Below are 19997 nucleotides of genomic sequence, written 5' to 3' on the forward strand. Positions count from 1 at the left end.
TAGAGCTCATTGTTATTATGATCAACAAGGACGTACTCGCTTTTTTGGAAAACATATGGCCAAAATCCCTCATGCACCTCCAACATCTTCTCAAGTCGATACAATGAATATCTATGTACAACAACTGATAGCAGCTAGGACTCTAATATACGCTATGATACGATATGTCGATGATTTTGGCATGACAACCATGGATAGTCATGAAATGAATTCTTATCTTGACGAACCAACGCAGCGGTTTGGAACAAAGCAGCAACTACGATCAGTGATGGAAAAGGTTCGAAACTGTATATGGGATTTGGCACCGGCTGATCGACAGCTTTTAGAGCAAGTATCACCTTTCTACTTTGAATCAACAACAAAACCAAGGACGATGTCACCAGTAGAATCAAGTATGGAATCAAAACTAAAAGGTGGTGGTGGCAATTTGGCTGATCAACTGATTCGCCTATTGATCGTTCAGTCCCTATTACAATATGCGGTGGATCATTTGGCTTACAAGGTATATGGCATTCCTTCTGATTTACAACTTCAGCTTGAGCAGGAACTCAGGTTATCGTTGACGTTACAGTGGCAGGCTTATCAACATCATTTTCAAGGCAGATCAATCATGGATATGGTCAATGATATACTGATAGGGACTCTGGTGATTGAATAGATAGATATTGGTTTATTTATATCGATGGCTTTTCAGATTTCTCCTCCTTTTTTTTTTTTTTTTTTTTTTTTGTTTATTATTATTATTATTATTGTTATTATTATTATTATTACTATTTATCGTTTGTTATTTATCTAATTATGTATCCCACTGTAGTTTTTAGTCTCTAATTACTCTTTCCAATTGTATTTTTTTTTCCTTCTTCTCTTCTCTTTTATGTATTATATATATAATAAAAAAAGATGGTTACTCTCTTTTTTTTTAACTATCATAATGAATTATCATAATATGTAAAAGTATTTATTTCAAGAAATCATTAAAACAAAAATAACAAAAAAAAAAAGATCACCTCATGTCTAGTATTCACAACAGAGAGGGTATGACTAATCTACAACAAAAAATGTCAACTAAATTAAAACAATTGTAATAAGGTCTAAGCAGATCCGACCTTTTCCTTGATCAAGTTCAAAGCACTACCCTTTTGGAACCATTCGATTTGATCGGCACTCATGGTATGTTTAGCATCAATGGTCAGTTTTGATCCATCCATCTTGGTCACCAATAATTGTACAGGTTTTCCAGGAGCAATATCCTTGACACCCGATGTTTCAATCACATCCCCACCTGAGATCAATTCCCAATCTTTTTCATTTGCAAATGTCAATGGAAGTACCCCCTGTTTCTTCAAATTGGTTTCATGGATACGAGCAAATGAACGAGAGATGATGAGGGGACATCCCAAGTATCGTACTTGAAGAGCAGCATGTTCACGAGCAGAACCTTCACCATAGTTATGCTTCCAAAAAAAAAAAAAAAAAAAAAAAGAATTAAACAGTGAAATTTTTTTTTTTTTAAAAAAAAGAAATTACTTACATCAGCAATCACTGTCCAAGCAATGTGTTGATCCTTATAACTCTTGGCCACTTCGGGAATAGTACCATCTGTATTCTTTGTAATATCACGAACCAAATTGACCTTGCCATTATCAGCATTTTGTGCACCAATCAGGGTATTTTCAGCAATATTTTGTAAATGACCCTTGTATTTCAACCAAGGACCAGCAGCTGAGATGTGATCAGTGGTACATTTGCCTTGGACTTTGACAAGTACACGGATATCCTTGAATTCTTCACCATTCCAGGGCTCAAAGGCATCCAAGACTTGTAAACGATTAGAAGTAGGATTGACCACAATGTTCACAGAGTTATCTGGAGTAGGTGTAGGGGAGGGTGGTTCATAGGTTGCTCGACCAGCTTCAAAACCTTGTCCAGGAAGATCATCACCAATAGGAGGTTGAAATTGGAAAGGCTTACCATTCTTATCTATCAAACTATCAGTCATTGGATTGAAAGAAAGTTTTCCAGCAAAAGACATGGCAGTGACAATCTATCATATATATTTCGAAAAAAAAAATCAGTAAAAAAAAAAAAAAAAAAAAAAAAAAAAAAAAAAAAACTAACACTTACTTCAGGGGCAGCTAAAAAGTTCATGGTTTTGGGATTACCATCATTACGACTTTTGAAATTTCGATTGAAAGAGGTCATAATGGCATTTTCTTCACCTTGTTCTTCAGTACGATTCCATTGACCAATACAAGGACCACAAGCATTGGCCAAGACTTGAGCTCCAGCTTGTTCAAATACAGCTTGTTGACCATCACGTTCAATAGTAGCACGGATTTGTTCAGATCCAGGAGTCACCAAAAAATTTGATTTGACGGAAATACCAGCATCAGCGGCTTGTTGAGCAATGGAAGCAGAACGAGACATATCTTGATAAGAAGAATTGGTACAGCTACCAATCAGACCAGCCGATAATTCGTCCTTCCAGTTGTTTTGTTTAATAAAATCTTTGAATTTGCTGAGAGGCGTACTGAGATCAGGTGTAAAAGGTCCATTGATGTGAGGTTCTACTTCGGAGAGATTGATATCTATTACTTTATCATAAGAAGATTCTTCATCAGCACATAAAAAGTGAGCATTAGCATCAGCAGCTTGAGCAACTTGAGATCGTCCAGTAGCCTTGAGATAAGATCGCATACGATGAGTATAAGGGAATAATGAAGTAGTAGCACCCACTTCAGCTCCCATATTACAAATAGTAGCCATACCAGTACAAGATAATGTTTCAACACCTTGTCCAAAATATTCAATAATATGTCCAGTACCACCCTAATAAATATATATAAATCTATTTTAATGATATTTTTCTTTTTTTTTTTTTATCAACTTACACGAACAGTTAAATCACCAGCCAGCTTCAAAATAACATCCTTTGGACTTGCCCAGGGTTGTAATTGACCAGTCAATCTAACACCAATAATTTTAGGAGCCTTCAATTCCCAAGAAATAGCAGCCATAGCATCTACAGCATCAGCACCTCCAACACCAATAGCAATCATACCCAAACCACCTATAGAATACTCATTAGTTTCCTTCTTTTTTTTTTTTTTTTTTCTCTTTTGTTCTTTCCCTTTTTTTTTAAAAAAAAAAAAATCTCATTTACCTGCATTTGGAGTATGACTATCTGTACCAAGCATCAAACCACCAGGAGCAGCATAATTTTCCAAGACAATTTGATGAATAATCCCACTTCCAGGTTTCCAAAAAGCAATACCATACTTTTTCGCTGCTGATTCCAAAAAGTCAAATATTTCTTTGTTATTCTTGATTGAGGTTTCTACATCCTTGTCAGCTCCAGCAAAGGCTTCAATCAAATGATCACAATGAATCGAGGAAGGTACAGCTGTGGTGGACATGCCAGATAACATGAATTGTAACAAGGCCATTTGTGCAGAAGCATCTATATTTATATATAACGTAATAAATAATCCATTCAATACATGTATGATAAAGGAAGTTTATATATTAAATAGTTTATTTATTTTTTTTTTTTACCTTGCATAGCAACACGATCTAACGAAAAAAAAAAAAAAAAGATATCAGCATCTAGTTTTATAAATATCATTCATAGATATATATACTTTACCAGGAGATAATTTCAAATAAGTTTCACCACGTACAGGTACAGTTTCTTCAGGATTGGTCAAATGAGAATACACGATCTTTTCAGCAAGAGTCAAGGGACGATTGCTCAAGATACGTCTCACCTTGTTGAGATTATTGTTCAACTTGGTATAAGGAGGAGTGATAGATCGACAATCCTTTTCAACAACAGGATTAGTAAAACTAGCAAAAGTGCGTACACTATGTAAAGCCACTTGTTGCTTCAAAGTCAATCCAGTCTATATATAATAAGAGTTATAAATGGGGTAAGATAGAGAGTAACTTTTGACGTGGAGAAAATATTACCTTTCTAGTAGTACAAGATAAGAATGCAGAGACCATATTTTTATTTCTTTTGTATAATGTAAGGAAAAGATTGGAAGAAAGGACAAGGGGAGAGAGAGAGAGAAGGGAAAGGTAAGCAAAATAAATAAAAAGTAGGAATAAAGGGAGAAAAGCGGGAAAAAAAAAGAATCAAGATAAAAAAATGTAATGTCTGTGATGACAGGCAGAAAGAGATGGATGATCAAAAAAAGATTACCAAAAACGGATCAGCTGCGGAGATGATAAAATGTTTGATCCATCAAATAGCTTGCAACCGTCTACGCTGTTTTGATTCAAAATCATGCCAATCGTCAGCTATATTCAATAAACTAATGAAATTTATTATATAATGAGCAATTAAGATCCGATGATTTTTTTTTTTTTTGCATCTACTTACTTTGCTGGTAAAAGAGCTTCAGGTTCTTCCGTTTTAAAATAATCAAATTCCAATGCCTCTGCAGCTGTAGGTCTATTCTTTGGATCCATAGATAAAAGGGCTTCAGCTAATATTAAAGCTCCAGGTGTGAGTGTACTACAACAAAAAAAAAAAAAAAATAAATTATATTGATTCTTTCTTTTTTTTTCAATACTTACTTTTTGTATGTATCACGAAATACATTTTCATAATGTTCCTTTGGTCGTACCAGTTCATACCAAGGTAATTCCTCAATGGATGGCCAAATATCTTTTGTTGGAGTTCCCATGACTTGATAAATAGTATCTAATTGAGAGATTTCGTCTGTACCGTTGAAGATTGGTTTTCCGATAAAAAACTCCATCATGATACATCCTACTCCCCAGATATCTACTGAAGTATCATATGATGTTGCCCCAAGTAATAATTCAGGAGGTCGGTACCAAAGAGTGATGACGCGATTGGTATAATCTCCAGCTCGATTCTTCTGAAATATTCTTGCTAGTCCAAAATCTGCAATTTTCAATTCACCTTTATTATTTACAAGTAAATTGGATCCTATTACAATAATTACCATGTTAATTTTCTATCATCATCAATATAACTACTCTTTCTTCTATTTTTTTTTTTTTTACCTTTCATATCACGATGAAGAATACCCATTTGATGAAGATAGGCTAATCCTTGTAATATCTGTTTTGTCAATGACTTGGTATGAGCAGGTTCAAATCTAAATTCAGGATGACCTAATATTCCAGATAAATCATGATCCATATATTCCAGTACCATATATACTGATCCTTTGGAAACCAGAATTTCTTGTAATCGAACGATACGTTCATGCTTCAACTTTTGTAATAATTTGATCTCCCGCATCGCTGTAATTGGAAACTAAAGAAGATGAAAGATTAGAATCATCAATTATTAGATCTACACCACTTACTCCTTCTTTTTCAGTTTTCATTCTTATTCGTTTTAATGCCATCAATTGTCCAGTCTTACAATTTCGTGCCTTGTATACCTTTCTATAAAAAATAAGAAAAAAGTCAGTGACGTTGATTACATATATCATATCAAATTTTGTTTGTTTATTACCCATAAGTTCCTTCCCCAACTTGACCAACTTTTTCATATAATGTTGCTGGATCTTCAAAAGTAGGATAGGGATAACCTATTTCCTCCAAGGGTTTGTAAGATATCGCGATAGATTCTTGTTCATTAATAGACATGGGCATAGAAGACGTCAATGGTGGAGGTGGTGGTGGTGGTGGTGGCGGTGGTGATGATGATGATGAATCATCTGCTAGTGATGGTTGTGTTGGCGGTGGAGGTGGTGGTGGTGGTAATGAAGAATAATAGGATGATGAAGACGTGTCTTGTTGATTTCCATTATAATAATGTTGACCGTAATATAGTGATTGATTTGAGACAGCTGCTTGCTGGTTGTAGTAGGATGCTTGGTATTGATTATATTGTTGTTGTGCTGTATAATCCCATGCTGTAGCCGAGTCGCCATAGTAACTCCATTCATCTTGAGTATGTGACAATTGTTGATGTTGTTGCTGTTGTTGTTGAGGATATAGGTGATGTTGAGTTACTTGCGGCTGCCTTGATGAATATTGATAATATGGATCTGTTGATATATCTTGTTTCATTGACACTTCTGTTTCTGGTTTCTCAGGAAAAAATGATGCTACGCCGGCGTTTTTTCCTGAGATAATGGAATTCGATGCAGGTGGAGGAGGCGGAGGAGAAGGTGGAGCTAAAGGTGGTGGTGGAGGAGGTGGCGGTAAAGATGAAGCGGATATAGATGATGATGAAGTCATTGTTGATACAGGTACTGTTGATGTTGATGATGATAATGATGATGATACTGTTGTAGAATTGACATTTGTATGATTTCCAGTTGACCTTCTACTATCATGTGTCGATGATTTTGAATTGTGACGCCTGTCTCGATCGCTCGAATGTCTATCTTTTCTACTGCTTGTCCTTCCCCTACTACTACTTCGTTTGTCGCGACTTGAATGGTGTCTATGTCTGCTGCTTCGTTCATGTCGTCTGCTTGAATCATAACGTCGATCCCTATGATGCGTTGATCGCCTTTCATCTTGATAATGACTTTTATTCTTTCCATGGTCATCATGACCCCGATATCGACGCTTGGAGCTATGGTGATAATCGTTGTCTTCGTCGTCATAATCGTCTATATTGTCGTGGTCGTCTCGCCTTCGCTTGGAGGATGTACTTTTTCGTTCAGATTTGGGACTAGTTGAGACTCTTGACCGGTGACTGGTATCCTTTTTAGATCTTTCAGTGTCCTTTATTGATGTTGGTGAAGTAGTTATTCCTTCCATTGACCAATAGCAAGCTATATTTGTTTAGTGGAATACTGACAGGAGCTTTCGTGAGGAGATAAACGGACTGAATTGTGAGAATGACGTTGTCAATATAAGAAAGAAAGAAAAAAAGATAATGGTTAATCTTGTAAATAGATAGTTTTAAATATTTCAAATAGGCTTCTTTACCAAAAGTTTGTGGTGTTTATAAGAATTGTTTCAATAAAGATCTTCACACAAAGATAAACCAGAAATAAAGTTTTGAAGACAAAAAAAAATGGAAGAAAAAAAAAAATACTATTCGCAGATTTTGCGCTTTGCAATTGTAACAGATTGGAAAATTTTCATGCTTTCAAACCCCGTCACTTTCATATTTTTTTCAAATAAGGACAACCAGTAGAAGATCAATTTTTTTTTTCTTTATTTGACTTGTAATCAGTATAAAAAAAAAAACATCAGTATGAACAAAAAGAATAAGACACAGAAATAAAGAAAGAAAGAAAAAAGGAAAAAGAATGTAAAACTATATCTTGTGATTATGTATGTATTGAGGAAATTTGTGATTGGTAATCTATTGTTCAGGACCAGACATAATCACATCATCTATCTTGAGAATCATCTTGACCAGTTGTGTAGCAAGAAGGAATTGTTGTCGCTTTGAGATAAGAGGATCATAAACATGTTGTTCTTTCATATCATTAGAGCCCTTGTACAAACAGTCAACACCAAGACGAGGATTTCCAGTAGTAGCTTGTTGAGCCTTGACAGATGCCAAAGTTTCAATAGGAGAAAGACCAGAGTTTTCTGCTAAAGCTAAAGGAGTAGCATCCAATGCATTAGCAAATGCACGCATAGCATATTGTTCAATAGAAGAAATCTAAAAGAAAATAAAAAAAAAAGAGTGAATATATATAAATTGCAAATACTACTATTAAAATACATCTTTTTTTTTGTTACCTCATCAGCCACTTTAGAGACAGCAAGAGAGCAACTGATTTCAGCAGCACCACCACCATAAACCACACGGTTATCACGAACCAAATTGCGAACAGCACAAATAGCATCATGAAGAGAACGTTTGGCTTCATCAATGATCATCTTATTACCACCACGGACAAAGACAGTAACAGCACGACTATTTGCGCAATCTTCAATTACCAACATACGATCCTTTGTTGTACCAAAAGCCAATTCACGAACGACACCAGCATTACCCAACTTTTCAGGAGATAAATCTTCAAATCGAGGGACAATACGACCATTGGTAGCAATAGCAATCAATTCAATTTCAGGACCACCAACCCATCGAACAGCAGGTAATTGATTTTGTAATAACAAGTGATTAGCTTCATCATCAAAGCCCCATTGACAAATAACCAAATTAGCACCAGAGTTCTTGACTTTTTGAATCATATCTTGGAACTTCTCCTTTTCATAAGCTTGTAATTTTTCATATTCTTCAACTGAAGTAATATCCAACTTGTGTTTAGTCTTGGGTCGAGGAGGTTCAAAGGCACAGGTTAAAATGGCGAGTTTGGCATCCTTGATTTCACGAGGCATTTGAGGATGTGACATATCTTTATCCACAACAACACCTTGTACCAATAATGTATCTTGTAATGATCCACCTACTTTGCCATCCACTTTGATTAATTCGAAATCAACATCTTTGCGTTCCAAATCAGCCACAGATAAAACAGCATTGACAGCAATATCAGCAAATTGATCATGACATTTGGAGACACTATAATAATAATATAATAATAATCCTATTAAAACCTTCTCATTCCGAATATCCTTTTATATATATATATATACTTACATTTTACTACCAAGACTGGTCTTGGCAGTCTTTTTGAGGTTGACTACATTTTGTTTGTCAAATTCAATGGTATCGGATATCTTGTCCAAATGTTCCACAGCTACCTTACAGGCACGTTCAAACCCATCAGCAATACGAATAGGATGAATACCTCTGTCCAACAATTCTTCACATTGTTCTAAGAGAGATCCAGCAAGTACTATATATACATATTTAAGAATGCGTTAATTATTTGACCATTTTTCAATTTTTTTTTTTTTTTAGACTTTACCAACAACACCAGTGGTACCATCACCGATTTCATCATCTTGAGATTTTGACAATTGAACAAGTAACTTTGCAATTTGATGTTCTACTTCCATTTGATCCAAAATAGTAGCGCCATCGTTGGTAACAGTAATTTCGCCATCAGGAGAGATCAAGATCTTATCCAAACCTAATATAATAAAAATAAAGATCAGCTGTCAAATGACAATCCAACCCATCTATATATATATATATATATATATATTACCTCGTGGACCAAGAGAGGTTTTGATGATATTAGCCACTGTTTTTGCAGCTAAAATATGAGACTAAATAGTTAAAAAAAAATAAAAATAAAGGTAAGTTATTATCATCATCTTTTTTATTTCGTTGGATCAAAAACGCGTCATCTCGTTTGGAACTTACACGAATGGCTTCAATACCACTAACTCGAGCCTTCTTTTGACCTTCACGAAGAATGATAAAAGGACGACCATATTCATCAGTAGCATAAACAGCAGAATTAGGATCAATATTGGTGGCCATGGTATGATTGAGAATGAACAAAAAAAAAAAAAAAGAAAAGAAAAGAAAAGAAAAGAGAAGGAGACCCAAACAGTAATTATTTTTTTGACTTCCAACTTTTTTCTCTCTCTCTCTTTCTCACTCACTCCTCTCTCATTTTCCGTTTTGTTGGTGTCGGAGTGGGTTGAGTGACGTCTCAAGTGGTAATTTTTTTTTTCTTTCTCCCAATTTCTTTTTTGACAGCTCTGTTACGTCTTTTATTTCTTTCATCTTTCTCTCTTCCTCCTTTCATTTTAGATTACTCTATATAATTTACCATGGCTCAAGTGGCAACTCCAGCAAAGGCTACTCCCAAAGCTAACACAAGTTTTCAAGATAAGGAAAAGCCTACAGAAGTACGATTGAGTAATATTATTGCTGCTAAAGGTATGTGATGAAAAAAAAAAAAGTCGGGCTTCCTAACAAAACACGCGACTCATCTAATTTTTTTTTATATAGCTGTTGGTGATGCCATCCGTACTTCTTTAGGTCCTCGTGGAATGGATAAGATGGTAAATTAGATCTACTTCCATCTCATTTAAAAACGTACCTGATAATTTATTTATTTATTTTTATTTTTTTATAATAGATTCAAACTGGTACAGGAGAAGTAGTTATTACAAACGATGGGGCTACGATCTTGAAACATATGGCCGTATTACATCCTGCTGCAAAGATGGTAAGTCTTATAAAAGTGAACTACCTATCTTGAATTCTTTTCTTATTTTTTTTTATTATATAGCTTGTTGATTTATCTGCTGCACAAGATGTTGAAGCTGGTGATGGTACAACTTCAGTGGTTGTTTTATGTAGTTCTCTACTTTCTGCTGCTGAAAAGATGCTTAGCAAAGGTAAATACAAATAATGATAGGATAAAGAAAGATTTTTATGATTATTAATATATTATATTTATATTCATTAGGTATTCATCCTACTACTATTGCTGAATCTTTCCAACGCGCTGCACAAAAATCAGTAGATTTCCTTACTGAAATGGCTACACCTGTTGATTTGTCTGATCGTGAATCCTTATTACGTGCTGCTTCTACTTCTCTCAACTCGAAGGTAAAAAAAAAAAAAAAAATCATTTGAAAAATTCTATAATCATGAATAAGAGAATTCACTTTTTCTTTTTTTTTTCTTTTTTTTGTTTCTTTTATTAATAGATTGTATCTCAATATTCATCATTACTTGCACCTATTGCTGTTGATGCTGTGTTACGTGTCATTGATCCCACTGTCAGTAATAATGTCAATTTGAATGATGTTCGTGTGGTCAAGAAGGTTGGTGGAACTATTGATGATACCGAACTTGTGGATGGATTGGTTTTAAATCAAAATGTGGTCAAAAGTGCTGGTGGTCCTACTCGTATTGAAAAAGCCAAGATTGGTTTAGTTCAATTCCAATTGTCTGCACCTAAACCTGATGTAAATAATAAGGAAACTTTTTGTTCGTTGTACTAACTATTTTTTTTTTTTACTTTGTTTGGTAGATGGAAAATCAAATCGTTGTCAATGATTATCGACAAATGGATAAGATCTTGAAAGAAGAAAGACAATACCTTTTGAATATGTGCAAGAAGATTAAAAAAAGTGGATGCAATGTATTATTGATTCAAAAATCGATTCTTCGTGATGCTGTCAATGAACTTTCTTTGCACTTTTTAGCCAAATTGAAGATTATGGTTGTTAAGGATGTAGAACGTGATGAAATTGAATTCATTGCCAAGGTAATTCAGTGTAAAATATTGATATAAGTTGTTATCATATTGATATATATTATTATTATTATATTATTTAGTCTCTTGGATGTAAACCTGTGGCTGATGTAGAATCATTTACCGAAGATAAACTTGGTTATGCTGATTTGATTGAAGAAGTGGACTCTGCTGGAGCTCGTGTTGTTAAGGTCACTGGAATGAAGAATACTGGTAAAACTGTATCTGTTTTATGCCGTGGTGCAAACTCTTTGGTATTGGAAGAATCACATCGTTCTCTCCATGATGCTCTCTGTGTAGTACGCTGTCTTGTAAAGAAAAAGTAAGTTTTCAAAAAAAAAAAAAAAAAAAAGATGATGATTTGAAATGGAATTCTTCATATATATATTTATTATTATTATTATTATTATTATTATTATTATTAGATATTTGATTGCTGGTGGTGGTGCTCCTGAAATTGAAGTATCTCAAAAACTCATGGATTATGCAAAAACTCTTCATGGTATGGAACAATATTGTTTCCAAGCATTTGCTGAAGCTCTAGAAGTAATCCCTACTACATTAGCCGAAAATGCTGGTTTGAACCCTATCTCTATTGTGACTGAATTGCGAAACAAACATGCTTGTGGTGATAAGACTGCTGGTATCAATGTCAAGAAAGGAACTATCAGTAATATCCTCGAAGAAAATGTTATTCAACCTTTACTTGTTAGTACCAGTGCTCTTGAGTTGTCTTCTGAAACTGTCAAAATGATTTTGAAAATTGATGATTTGGTAATAACAAAAAAAAAAAAAGAAAGAAAAAAAATGTAATATATGTTTCGTTTTTTATACTGATTATTTTATTTATATTTTTTTTTTCTCTTTTCCAATAGGTCCAAAGTCGATAAATGATTTAGTTAGAGGGGGGGATTTGCCTGGTCTTTTTTTCACTTTTCAGTTTTAGTGTAGTTACCAATGTTTTGAAAAATAAAATATATACATATATGACTATTAGCATAGGTTACATTTCCAAATCAATTCATTTTCTACTTCTGAAGAGAAATTTTTTTGTTTTTTTTTAATATAGTGGTTTGTGAGCAGGAATCGAATTTCACGCTCCGGAAGTTGGCTAACGTAATTTTTTTTTTTTTATTGTTATTCACTTTGTTCCTTTCTTTCGTTTTTTGTCACCTTCTTTTCTTTATTATTGTTGTTATTGTTATTATTGTTTTGGTTTTCTTTTCTTTTTCTTTTTTTTAACTATAAAGGATAATATCATGGTTGAACAACAATCACTTCCCTCTTTACCTCCTCGAAGCAACAATCCTTATCGAAATATGAACGACTCTCAGGACGACAGAAACAATTCGCAACGAACTGTTTGGACACCAGCTGCATTACTGAATAAATACCAAGCTCCTCCTTCAACACATATACACGACCTTCGTCAATGTGCAGCTTTTACTATCAACACACCCAGTCTTATAAATAATAAGAATACTAGTGATCTAATACTTGATTCGACCTTAGACAAAGAAAACCAAATATCTACAACAACTCAAGCATCAAGTCAGTCATCCAGATTCATTTGTCATATCTGCCATTATTGGTTTCATATTTCTACATCTCACTATCGATATACTTGTCCAGAACCTGGTTATATGACTCATCACTATCATACCTTTTCTTTGCCCAACATTTCCACTCAAGTATACCAATGTTGCGGATGCAATACTCAGGTCAAATTTACTCTCCAGAAGCCCATCTTACCTGATGATCTCTTACAAGAACTGTCGTCGAACCGTCCTATGATACGAACATATCTAGATACTACTGAACAAAAAGCTCTCAAACCTACCGTATCAAGTACACTGTCAACATGTCAAATATATATCAAGGATTTACTCGAAAACACTCGTCGCAATATTAATACACAAAATTATCATTTTATGGAACGGATTGGATTGGATAAAACAACGTAAGATAGATATATTAGAATAGAATTGGCTAAAAGGAAAAAAAAAATAATTCGTTTGCATTTTTTTTTTTTTTTACTACAAACCATAGAACTCGATTATTGAGCATTATTGGATTTAGATATGAAAATGGATACTTTATGGCACCTGCCCAAGTGGATAACGAACGATTATATATGATACAAGAAGAATTAACAGCATCTCTTCTTGAAATTGCATCAACTACCAATCAACGTATGAATGTATCCGAAAAAAATTGTCCTATTGCGGCGCCTGTGATATTAAATGACTTTTTGGGATGTCAAGACAGTGTTGAACATGGGAATCGAAGTAGTAATAACCACGGATTAGATGACTATTGTAAAACATTAGGTGTTACTAGTTTGGCTTCGGATGAACTGATCGTTTGGGCTTATCATCAATTGGTACAAGAACAACCTGATAATTTGTACGAATTGCTAGGTGCTTTGAGTCATATTACTGATATCAAGGGTGGTGACGTTTTACAACTTGGAGTGACAATTGAACGCAGTAAAGGGTATTTTAGTGACAACGATGTCAACAATGCTTATCAACATTTTGGTGCTCAAAAGGATATTGAAGATGAAACTCTTTTAGCTGCTCATCAATACAAGGTAACAAAAAAGAGAAACACCGGTATGAGGAGAATTAGTAATTCATCTTTTGTTCTTTTGGTTTAGACACAAGATTATCCTCAACAAAAGGTCATTCATGACGAAAAACTACGTATTATCGGTGAATCAAGGAAAAGTACCAAGTTATTACAGTATCTGGAGAAAAATGGATCACCCAATACACAACAAATATTAGGCAATAACAATGGTAAGATTACATTATTATAGAATCATAAGTAATTTATTCTATCCTCTTCCTTTACTTCTAGAACTTAATGTAAACGATTTGATTAAAACCTCGTAAGTCTTTTATACATGATACAAGAAGAATAAATAGACTACTAATTAGATTCGCATATTATTTAGACCTGTGGGATTGACGAACATTGGAAATACTTGCTATCTGAACAGTTTATTACAGGTATAAGAAAAAAAAAATACTTTTTTTCGGGAATCTTCGTTATGAATTTTTTTTTTTTTTTTTTTACTTTGCCTAGTATTATTACACTCTTCTTCCTTTCAGGAATACAATCATCAACAAGGATGATTATGTGGAAAACGAGGATAAGATTGATTGGCAAATCAAGAAAATTGGTGGTATTGAAGTGGATCAAAAAGAAGTCAGAAGAGCCAAAAAATGTAAGTAGAATAATACACCAGAAATATCAGTACCGTCTAACTCTTCCTAATCATATTATATATAGTTGTTGGTCTTCTTAGGGACTTGTTTATGCAACTTGGGAACACAAATGCTACTGAAATAGCACCGGATATGGAATTGGCGAAGATGGCACTACTTAACGAAAAGGAAGAAAGCTCAACTGTTGAAAAAACTGGATCTTACAATACTGAAGTCAAAGATAGTAACTCATCCATGGAAGAATCGGTTAGTACTCTTGTAGAAAGCAAAAAGGAATCTGATGACGAAGGCAATTTACATGGTAACAACCCAGTATCAACATGTGAAACCGTTTCCAATGATGAAAAAACACAACAACCAACGTCTACGATAAAATCTACTCTTCAACAATCACCACTACCTCCACCACCAGTACCTCCAAAGAAGACTAACGATATGAATATGATGATGTTAGGGACGCAACAAGATGTGACAGAATGCATGGGTAATGTGATGTATTTGGTAGAAGCGGCACTAAAACCAGAAGAAACGGAAAATATGGAGCAAACAAGGGACATGATCCGTGATCTTTTTTATGGCAAGGCACGACAGATTTTATCTTACAAGGACACCAAGACTACGAAGATTATTCAAAAAATCCAAGAAGAAGAATTCTCTCATGTGATTGTAGATGCAGCAGCAGGCAAGAATCTTTATGATGGACTGAATGAATACTTTTTTGCGGCTCAAGTGGAAAATTTCCAAGGTGGACAAGAAGCTGTACGGGAAGTATCTGTTCGATCATTTCCTCCAGTGTTACAAATTCAGGTTCAAAGGGTACAATTCAATAGGGTTACTTCTCAAGTTTACAAATCCCATGCCTTTGTACAATTTGACAAGACAATCTATTTGGACAGGTATCTTGATAGCAATTTTGAAACTTTGGCTTCTCGTCGTGCAAATGTGGTCCATTGGCAAAAGAAATTGATGCAATGTCGTCGAACTATTGAAATTCTAGCTGAAGAAAAGGTAAGTATTGAAGAGAAAGAAAGAAGAAGAAAAAAAAAAGAATACTTATTAATTTTTCCTTCTTCTAGTCTACCAAGTTACCTATTCCTGCTATGCTTGATATTACTGCCGATATTTTGAAAGGATACAAATTTGATACTCCTTATAATGACTCCAGTCGATATGAAGATGCTATCATTGGTTTAAAGAAGGAAGCATTATCAGCTAGTATCAGACTTGAAGGTAAAGAGAAAAAAAAAAAGCTGAAACCAACTTGGTGCGATTTTTACTAATATCTAATTATTAACATACATATATATATATATTTGTATTTAGAAACCATGAAGAAGGCCAAAGAGTATGAATTGAAAATAAAACACGAATATGATGATTTGACAGATTGTGCATACGTACTGCATGCTGTATTTATTCATCAAGGTAAACAAAAAAAAAAAATAACAAAACTTTATCACGTACTGAATCTTTTATTTCTAAATTATAGGTGAAGCTGAATATGGACACTATTGGTTGTATATTCTTGATCATGAAAAAGATCATTGGTGGCAATTCAATGACTCTAAAGTCACAAAGGTAACAATAAGAAGAAAAAAAAAAAAAAGGACAGCATATGGTTATTCTTATTTTTTTTTTTATTATCGTTTATTAGGTTGCAGAATCCGAAATCTTCAAGAATACATCAGGGCAAAAAGCAAACCCATACTTTTTGGTTTATATTAGAAAGGATAGGATAGACTCTTTGACTTCAGTGTCTCCTGTTGATGCGTAGATGAAACGATACCGGAATTCTAATTTTATGTACAATAAAAGTTGTTTTTTTTTTCCTTTTATTCCCTTTTTTTATTTTCTTTCTTTTTTTTTTTCTTTTTTTTTTTCTTTTTTTTTTATTTTATTATTATTATCTCGAATTTTTATATCTAGTAATGTCTTCCAATTCACAATATCCTCCTCCTCCACCTCAAGTTCCTACTGGATGGTAAGTATCTTACAAAAGTATGTAAATTAACCCAGGCAACACGTTTTTAAAATACCTTTTTTTTTTTGAAGGTTAGCACTCTGGGACGAAACTGCTCAACGTTATTATTATGTTGACCAAAGCACCGGTGTAACACAATGGGAACATCCTTCTTCAACATCAAGTATGCCACAACAGCAATCAGGACAACAACAATATGGAGGCTACTCATCAACATCAAACTATTCGCCCAACAATGGCATGCCAAATGGTGAGGCTGGAAGCTATATGTCATCTGGTAACAATACAGGTTATCCTTCTGGTCAACCTCCTAGTTATGGTAATGTATCTGGATCAACATCAGCACCTGGTGTAACTGCAACACAAGAAGGCGATCGAGGCTTGGGATCTATGCTTGGCGGTTTTATGAAGCCTCAGCATGGTAGTAGCAGTAACAACAGTGGTAGTGGATTCCCAATGAATGCAGCAGGAGGTGCTCTGGCTGGTACTTTACTGACGTAAGTAATTAAAAAAGGAAAAAAAAAAAAAGAATGCCAAGATCGTAGATCAAATGAATAATCATGATAATCTTTATTGTATGATTCATTTTATTTTTAGATTGGCCGCAGGGAAACTGAGTGGGAAACAACATAGTGGCGGTGGTGGCTTACTTGGCAATTTAATGGGTGGCGGTCATCAACAAGTAAGATAAAATAATAAAAAAAAAAAGTGGAAATAGAGGAGATCGAGTATGAATTGATATTCACCTTTTATCATCTTTGAATATGTTTGTGTAACAGGGGCATTATCCTCCTCCTCCACCTCCACCTCAAGGCTATGATAGTTACGGCGGTATCTACGGTTATGGATCCCATCAAGAATATGGTCATCATGGTCACCACGGTCATCATGGGCATCACGGTCATCATGGACATCACGGACATCATGGGCATCACGGACACGGTCATCATGGTGGTAAGTTGAAAGGTCAGACAGATATATATATATATATCTTTGCTGATCTGATTATTTTGGTTACATGTTACTGATTTTCTCTTTTTTTTTTTTTCTTTGTCGATTTAGGATGGTAGCTGGACCGTATAGGAAATTCATATATAATATATAGTGTAGTATAATATTGTGTAGTTTAGTTCTTTTATTGCTACTTGAATATTGAATCATGAATAAACTGTATAAACATTTACCTTCACTTATTCTTTTTCTTCATATATATATATATTAAACATCAATGAAAAAGAAATCTAAAATGATATTTTCAAATATGGCAACAACTGATGTCTTCTCGGTCGAAATCCGGAAATGGCAATCTTAGCCCGGCTGATTACTTGGAGGATCTCTCTTGCTGCGGGATTCAACTGGATATTCCCTTTTTTAGTTTTTTATATTCTTCTCAAATGTGAGTACTACTCATTATCAATCATCCATCATCTCATATAAAAGCGTAATATATATTGTTCTATTATACAAAGGATCATTTTATTCAGTTGATCAATAAATCAAATATTCACAAAAAAAAAAAATTATATCTACTAGAAACTATTCTAAATGTTCATCATCATTAAGTATGTTGTATATATTGATATATTGAAATCTTGCTATTTCCATTTTGATTTGCCCAATCGTTTCTTGCGTCGTTCTATTTCTCGTTGTTCTTCTAATTGATCTTCTCGTCGTGCCAGTCGTTCACTAAATCATCCAGAAAAAGAATTATCATTAAATCAAAACTCTTATTTCCTTCCCATTTTCTTTGTTATTACCTTTGTTTTTCTTCACGTATAACATCCATGGGATTTGCTTCCATATCATCATCTGAATAAACACTTTCATTGATATATCTAACCAAACGAAAAAAAAATTAATTTCATTTCATTTCAACCCTTCTTCTCCCTTTTTTTTTTTTTTTTTTTTTTTTTTTTTTTTTTTTTTTTTTTTTTTTTTTTTTTTTTTTTTTTTACCTGTTTCGATCGTAACGGAAGATCTTGCCAATTTCCGAGGAATAGTCAGAAGTCCTGTAGTCATCTTCCTCATCATCATCGACAATGAATTCTTCAAGATCATCATCATCTTCGTCAATATAATCATCCCGTGGTCGATGTCTTCTAGCAAATCGTTCTGGATCCATAGGACGTCTAAATGGCATTCGAATAGGTTGGCGATGATTTGTTGAAGGAGGAGATTGTGGTTTTCTTGACATATAAGCTGATGATGAATGTCGAGATGATGATAATTGCGTTTCTTGTCGTTTTCGAGGTCGTGATCTATCGTTATCACTGTCATCATCAGAATATTTCCCTTTTGAATGACGGATATCTCTTTGAATTTCTTCTATGGATTGTCGGTCTCGTTTAGCTCGTACCACCTTCTGAGCTGGGGTATTGTATAACAATCTAAGCCGATCGCGTGCTGGTATGTTCGATGGCGTAGTCATTGATTCTTGTTGCTGTGATTTCGACTTGGCCATAGCGGATCGTTTGACATACAGTGATGTCGATGAAGCCGATGCTGTGGCTATATTAGTAGGTGTTTCTATAAACAAAGATGAAAAGAGAAAAACAAAAAAGGGGTAAGTATAGTACTAGTATTCAATCTTTTTATTTTTTTCGTGTTTACCATATAATTCCTTTGGAAGTCTATGATGATTTGTTGAGGATGATGGTTTGCTATCTTTCTTCGGATTTGTTGCTAATTTTGTACCATCCTTTGGCAATCTGTGATTTGTTGAGTATGATGGTTTGTTGTCTTTCGTTGGATTTGCTGTTGACTTTATTACTGATGCTTTTTCATCGTTCTTTGAAGATATTGATGATGAAGAAGGAGGAAGAGATGTCGATTTTTTTGGTATAGACACTTCTTTAGCTTTTTCTAAAAGTTGTTCATATGACATGTGTACAGGTTTCTAATAATAATAATAATAAAGATACGTTAGTAACCATAGAATATATATAATACATAATAAAAAGGAAAACGACGAATACCTTTTTTTCGACTAAAGGTAGTGAAGAAACTGAATTATTTTTAGATTTGGTTGACTTCGATGATGGCTGAGACTTTGAGTCTATAGATCTTTGTCGATGCTGTTGCGTTGAAGAGGTGATAGGTTTACGTAGAGGAGAGGATTGTTGTTTTTGTTGTACTAGCATTCGTTGTCGTCTTTCGATTTCTTCTTCCTTAGCCTTCAGCATACGTTCCTTTTTTTGCCTTTCCAAAAGAGCTCGTTCATCTTTTTGTCGTCGTTCATCTTCTAATCTTCGTCTTTCCTTGGCTTTTTCCTCTAATACTGCATCTTGAGCCTTGGCTACTTCAGCTGCCTGTTGCATCAGCTGTTCAAAGGTAATATCTTTTGATTTCCCCTAAATATAAATAATAATAATAATAATAATAAATACAATAAATTAATAAAACTAATGATATGATAAATAAATATAAAAAAATTACCTTCAGCATAACCTAATGTCGATTATAAGAGGCACAGTAAAATAATAATAAGAATAATAAATAAATAAAAGAGTAAAAAAGAAAGTAAGAATAAAGAAAAAAAAAGAAAGAAAAATATTGAAGCCCTATATGAGGCTGCCCATCTGACGGAATGTGAAACTGAGGAAGTAAAAGAAGATGCTACTATTATTATTGGATGAATTATACTGTTTATTCAAAAAGGGCTCATCAAAAGTAAGAAGGCTCATCCCCTCATTT

At 34.1% G+C, this 19997-nt stretch overlaps 7 protein-coding genes across 7 annotated transcripts; 3 read left to right on the forward strand and 4 right to left on the reverse strand.

Annotated features, from left to right (window-relative positions):
• Nucleotides 1-1003: 1003 nt before the first annotated feature.
• On the reverse strand, nt 1004-4101 carry BX664DRAFT_340504 (aconitate hydratase). The gene is made up of 8 exons (XM_051546837.1): nt 3970-4101; nt 3647-3902; nt 3556-3573; nt 3164-3460; nt 2892-3070; nt 2125-2829; nt 1532-2044; nt 1004-1454 (listed from the first exon to the last, which is right to left on the reverse strand). The coding sequence occupies exons 1-8, from the start codon at nt 4003-4005 to the stop codon at nt 1092-1094; spliced, it is 2367 nt and encodes a 788-aa protein (XP_051397030.1). The 5' UTR covers nt 4006-4101; the 3' UTR covers nt 1004-1091.
• Nucleotides 4102-4246: 145 nt separating this feature from the next.
• Nucleotides 4247-5631, reverse strand: BX664DRAFT_268491 (kinase-like domain-containing protein; the record flags this gene model as incomplete). Its single annotated transcript, XM_051540998.1, has 6 exons — nt 4247-4316; nt 4385-4519; nt 4582-4960; nt 5038-5293; nt 5346-5427; nt 5498-5631. The coding sequence occupies 6 exons, from the start codon at nt 5629-5631 to the stop codon at nt 4247-4249; spliced, it is 1056 nt and encodes a 351-aa protein (XP_051397031.1).
• A 1508-nt stretch (nt 5632-7139) lies between these two features.
• Nucleotides 7140-9391, reverse strand: BX664DRAFT_380595 (T-complex protein 1 subunit epsilon). Its single transcript, XM_051548910.1, has 6 exons — nt 9236-9391; nt 9078-9138; nt 8835-8999; nt 8564-8762; nt 7699-8485; nt 7140-7618 (listed from the first exon to the last, which is right to left on the reverse strand). The coding sequence occupies exons 1-6, from the start codon at nt 9353-9355 to the stop codon at nt 7313-7315; spliced, it is 1638 nt and encodes a 545-aa protein (XP_051397032.1). The 5' UTR covers nt 9356-9391; the 3' UTR covers nt 7140-7312.
• A 95-nt stretch (nt 9392-9486) lies between these two features.
• BX664DRAFT_302244 (T-complex protein 1 subunit delta) lies at nt 9487-12110 on the forward strand. The gene is made up of 10 exons (XM_051542421.1): nt 9487-9760; nt 9833-9885; nt 9963-10052; nt 10116-10224; nt 10296-10438; nt 10540-10800; nt 10866-11102; nt 11174-11412; nt 11516-11864; nt 11966-12110. Exons 1-10 carry the CDS (start codon nt 9652-9654, stop codon nt 11978-11980), a joined length of 1605 nt encoding a protein of 534 aa, XP_051397033.1. The 5' UTR covers nt 9487-9651; the 3' UTR covers nt 11981-12110.
• Nucleotides 12111-12251: 141 nt separating this feature from the next.
• BX664DRAFT_340513 (uncharacterized protein) lies at nt 12252-16158 on the forward strand. Its single transcript, XM_051546838.1, has 11 exons — nt 12252-13050; nt 13140-13683; nt 13750-13891; nt 13953-13983; nt 14050-14104; nt 14181-14322; nt 14388-15331; nt 15400-15553; nt 15647-15748; nt 15813-15901; nt 15978-16158. The coding sequence occupies exons 1-11, from the start codon at nt 12350-12352 to the stop codon at nt 16095-16097; spliced, it is 3024 nt and encodes a 1007-aa protein (XP_051397034.1). The 5' UTR covers nt 12252-12349; the 3' UTR covers nt 16098-16158.
• Nucleotides 16159-16196: 38 nt separating this feature from the next.
• On the forward strand, nt 16197-17493 carry BX664DRAFT_340520 (uncharacterized protein). Its single transcript, XM_051546839.1, has 4 exons — nt 16197-16304; nt 16376-16801; nt 16902-17258; nt 17367-17493. The coding sequence occupies exons 1-3, from the start codon at nt 16252-16254 to the stop codon at nt 16993-16995; spliced, it is 573 nt and encodes a 190-aa protein (XP_051397035.1). The 5' UTR covers nt 16197-16251; the 3' UTR covers nt 16996-17258; nt 17367-17493.
• Nucleotides 17494-17757: 264 nt separating this feature from the next.
• BX664DRAFT_388466 (SPT2 chromatin protein-domain-containing protein) lies at nt 17758-19955 on the reverse strand. Its single transcript, XM_051549475.1, has 6 exons — nt 19740-19955; nt 19280-19654; nt 18915-19200; nt 18260-18830; nt 18062-18139; nt 17758-17990 (listed from the first exon to the last, which is right to left on the reverse strand). Exons 1-6 carry the CDS (start codon nt 19746-19748, stop codon nt 17900-17902), a joined length of 1410 nt encoding a protein of 469 aa, XP_051397036.1. The 5' UTR covers nt 19749-19955; the 3' UTR covers nt 17758-17899.
• Nucleotides 19956-19997: the final 42 nt, after the last annotated feature.

This window comes from Halteromyces radiatus, assembly GCF_025201355.1.
Source record: "Halteromyces radiatus strain CBS 162.75 chromosome Unknown BX664scaffold_8, whole genome shotgun sequence".
Lineage (NCBI taxonomy): Eukaryota > Fungi > Mucoromycota > Mucoromycetes > Mucorales > Cunninghamellaceae > Halteromyces > Halteromyces radiatus.

Bases quoted from the DNA above. Each gene is read 5' to 3' on its own strand.
- BX664DRAFT_380595 (XM_051548910.1), bottom strand. From the start codon at position 9,355: ATGGCCACCAATATTGATCCTAATTCTGCTGTTTATGCTACTGATGAA. The intron at 9,000-9,077 runs GTAATATATATA...TTATTATATTAG, and splicing joins AACCTCTCTTGGTCCACGAG to GTTTGGATAAGATCTTGATC. The intron at 8,486-8,563 runs GTAAGTATATAT...TTATTATTATAG, and splicing joins ACCAGTCTTGGTAGTAAAAT to TGTCTCCAAATGTCATGATC.
- BX664DRAFT_388466 (XM_051549475.1), bottom strand. The intron at 18,140-18,259 runs GTAAAAAAAAAA...TCGTTTGGTTAG, and splicing joins TTCCGTTACGATCGAAACAG to ATATATCAATGAAAGTGTTT. The intron at 17,991-18,061 runs GTAATAACAAAG...TGGATGATTTAG, and splicing joins ATACGTGAAGAAAAACAAAG to TGAACGACTGGCACGACGAG.
- BX664DRAFT_340520 (XM_051546839.1), top strand. From the start codon at position 16,252: ATGTCTTCCAATTCACAATATCCTCCTCCTCCACCTCAAGTTCCTACT. The intron at 16,305-16,375 runs GTAAGTATCTTA...TTTTTTTTGAAG, and splicing joins CCTCAAGTTCCTACTGGATG to GTTAGCACTCTGGGACGAAA. The intron at 16,802-16,901 runs GTAAGTAATTAA...TTTTATTTTTAG, and splicing joins CTGGCTGGTACTTTACTGAC to ATTGGCCGCAGGGAAACTGA.
- BX664DRAFT_340513 (XM_051546838.1), top strand. From the start codon at position 12,350: ATGGTTGAACAACAATCACTTCCCTCTTTACCTCCTCGAAGCAACAAT. The intron at 13,892-13,952 runs GTAAGATTACAT...CTTTACTTCTAG, and splicing joins AATATTAGGCAATAACAATG to AACTTAATGTAAACGATTTG. The intron at 15,902-15,977 runs GTAACAATAAGA...ATCGTTTATTAG, and splicing joins ATGACTCTAAAGTCACAAAG to GTTGCAGAATCCGAAATCTT.
- BX664DRAFT_340504 (XM_051546837.1), bottom strand. From the start codon at position 4,005: ATGGTCTCTGCATTCTTATCTTGTACTACTAGAAAG. The intron at 3,071-3,163 runs GTAAATGAGATT...AGTATTCTATAG, and splicing joins TAGTCATACTCCAAATGCAG to GTGGTTTGGGTATGATTGCT. The intron at 1,455-1,531 runs GTAAGTAATTTC...TTTTTTTGGAAG, and splicing joins CTTGGACAGTGATTGCTGAT to CATAACTATGGTGAAGGTTC.
- BX664DRAFT_302244 (XM_051542421.1), top strand. From the start codon at position 9,652: ATGGCTCAAGTGGCAACTCCAGCAAAGGCTACTCCCAAAGCTAACACA. The intron at 10,439-10,539 runs GTAAAAAAAAAA...TTTTATTAATAG, and splicing joins CTACTTCTCTCAACTCGAAG to ATTGTATCTCAATATTCATC. The intron at 11,413-11,515 runs GTAAGTTTTCAA...TATTATTATTAG, and splicing joins CGCTGTCTTGTAAAGAAAAA to ATATTTGATTGCTGGTGGTG.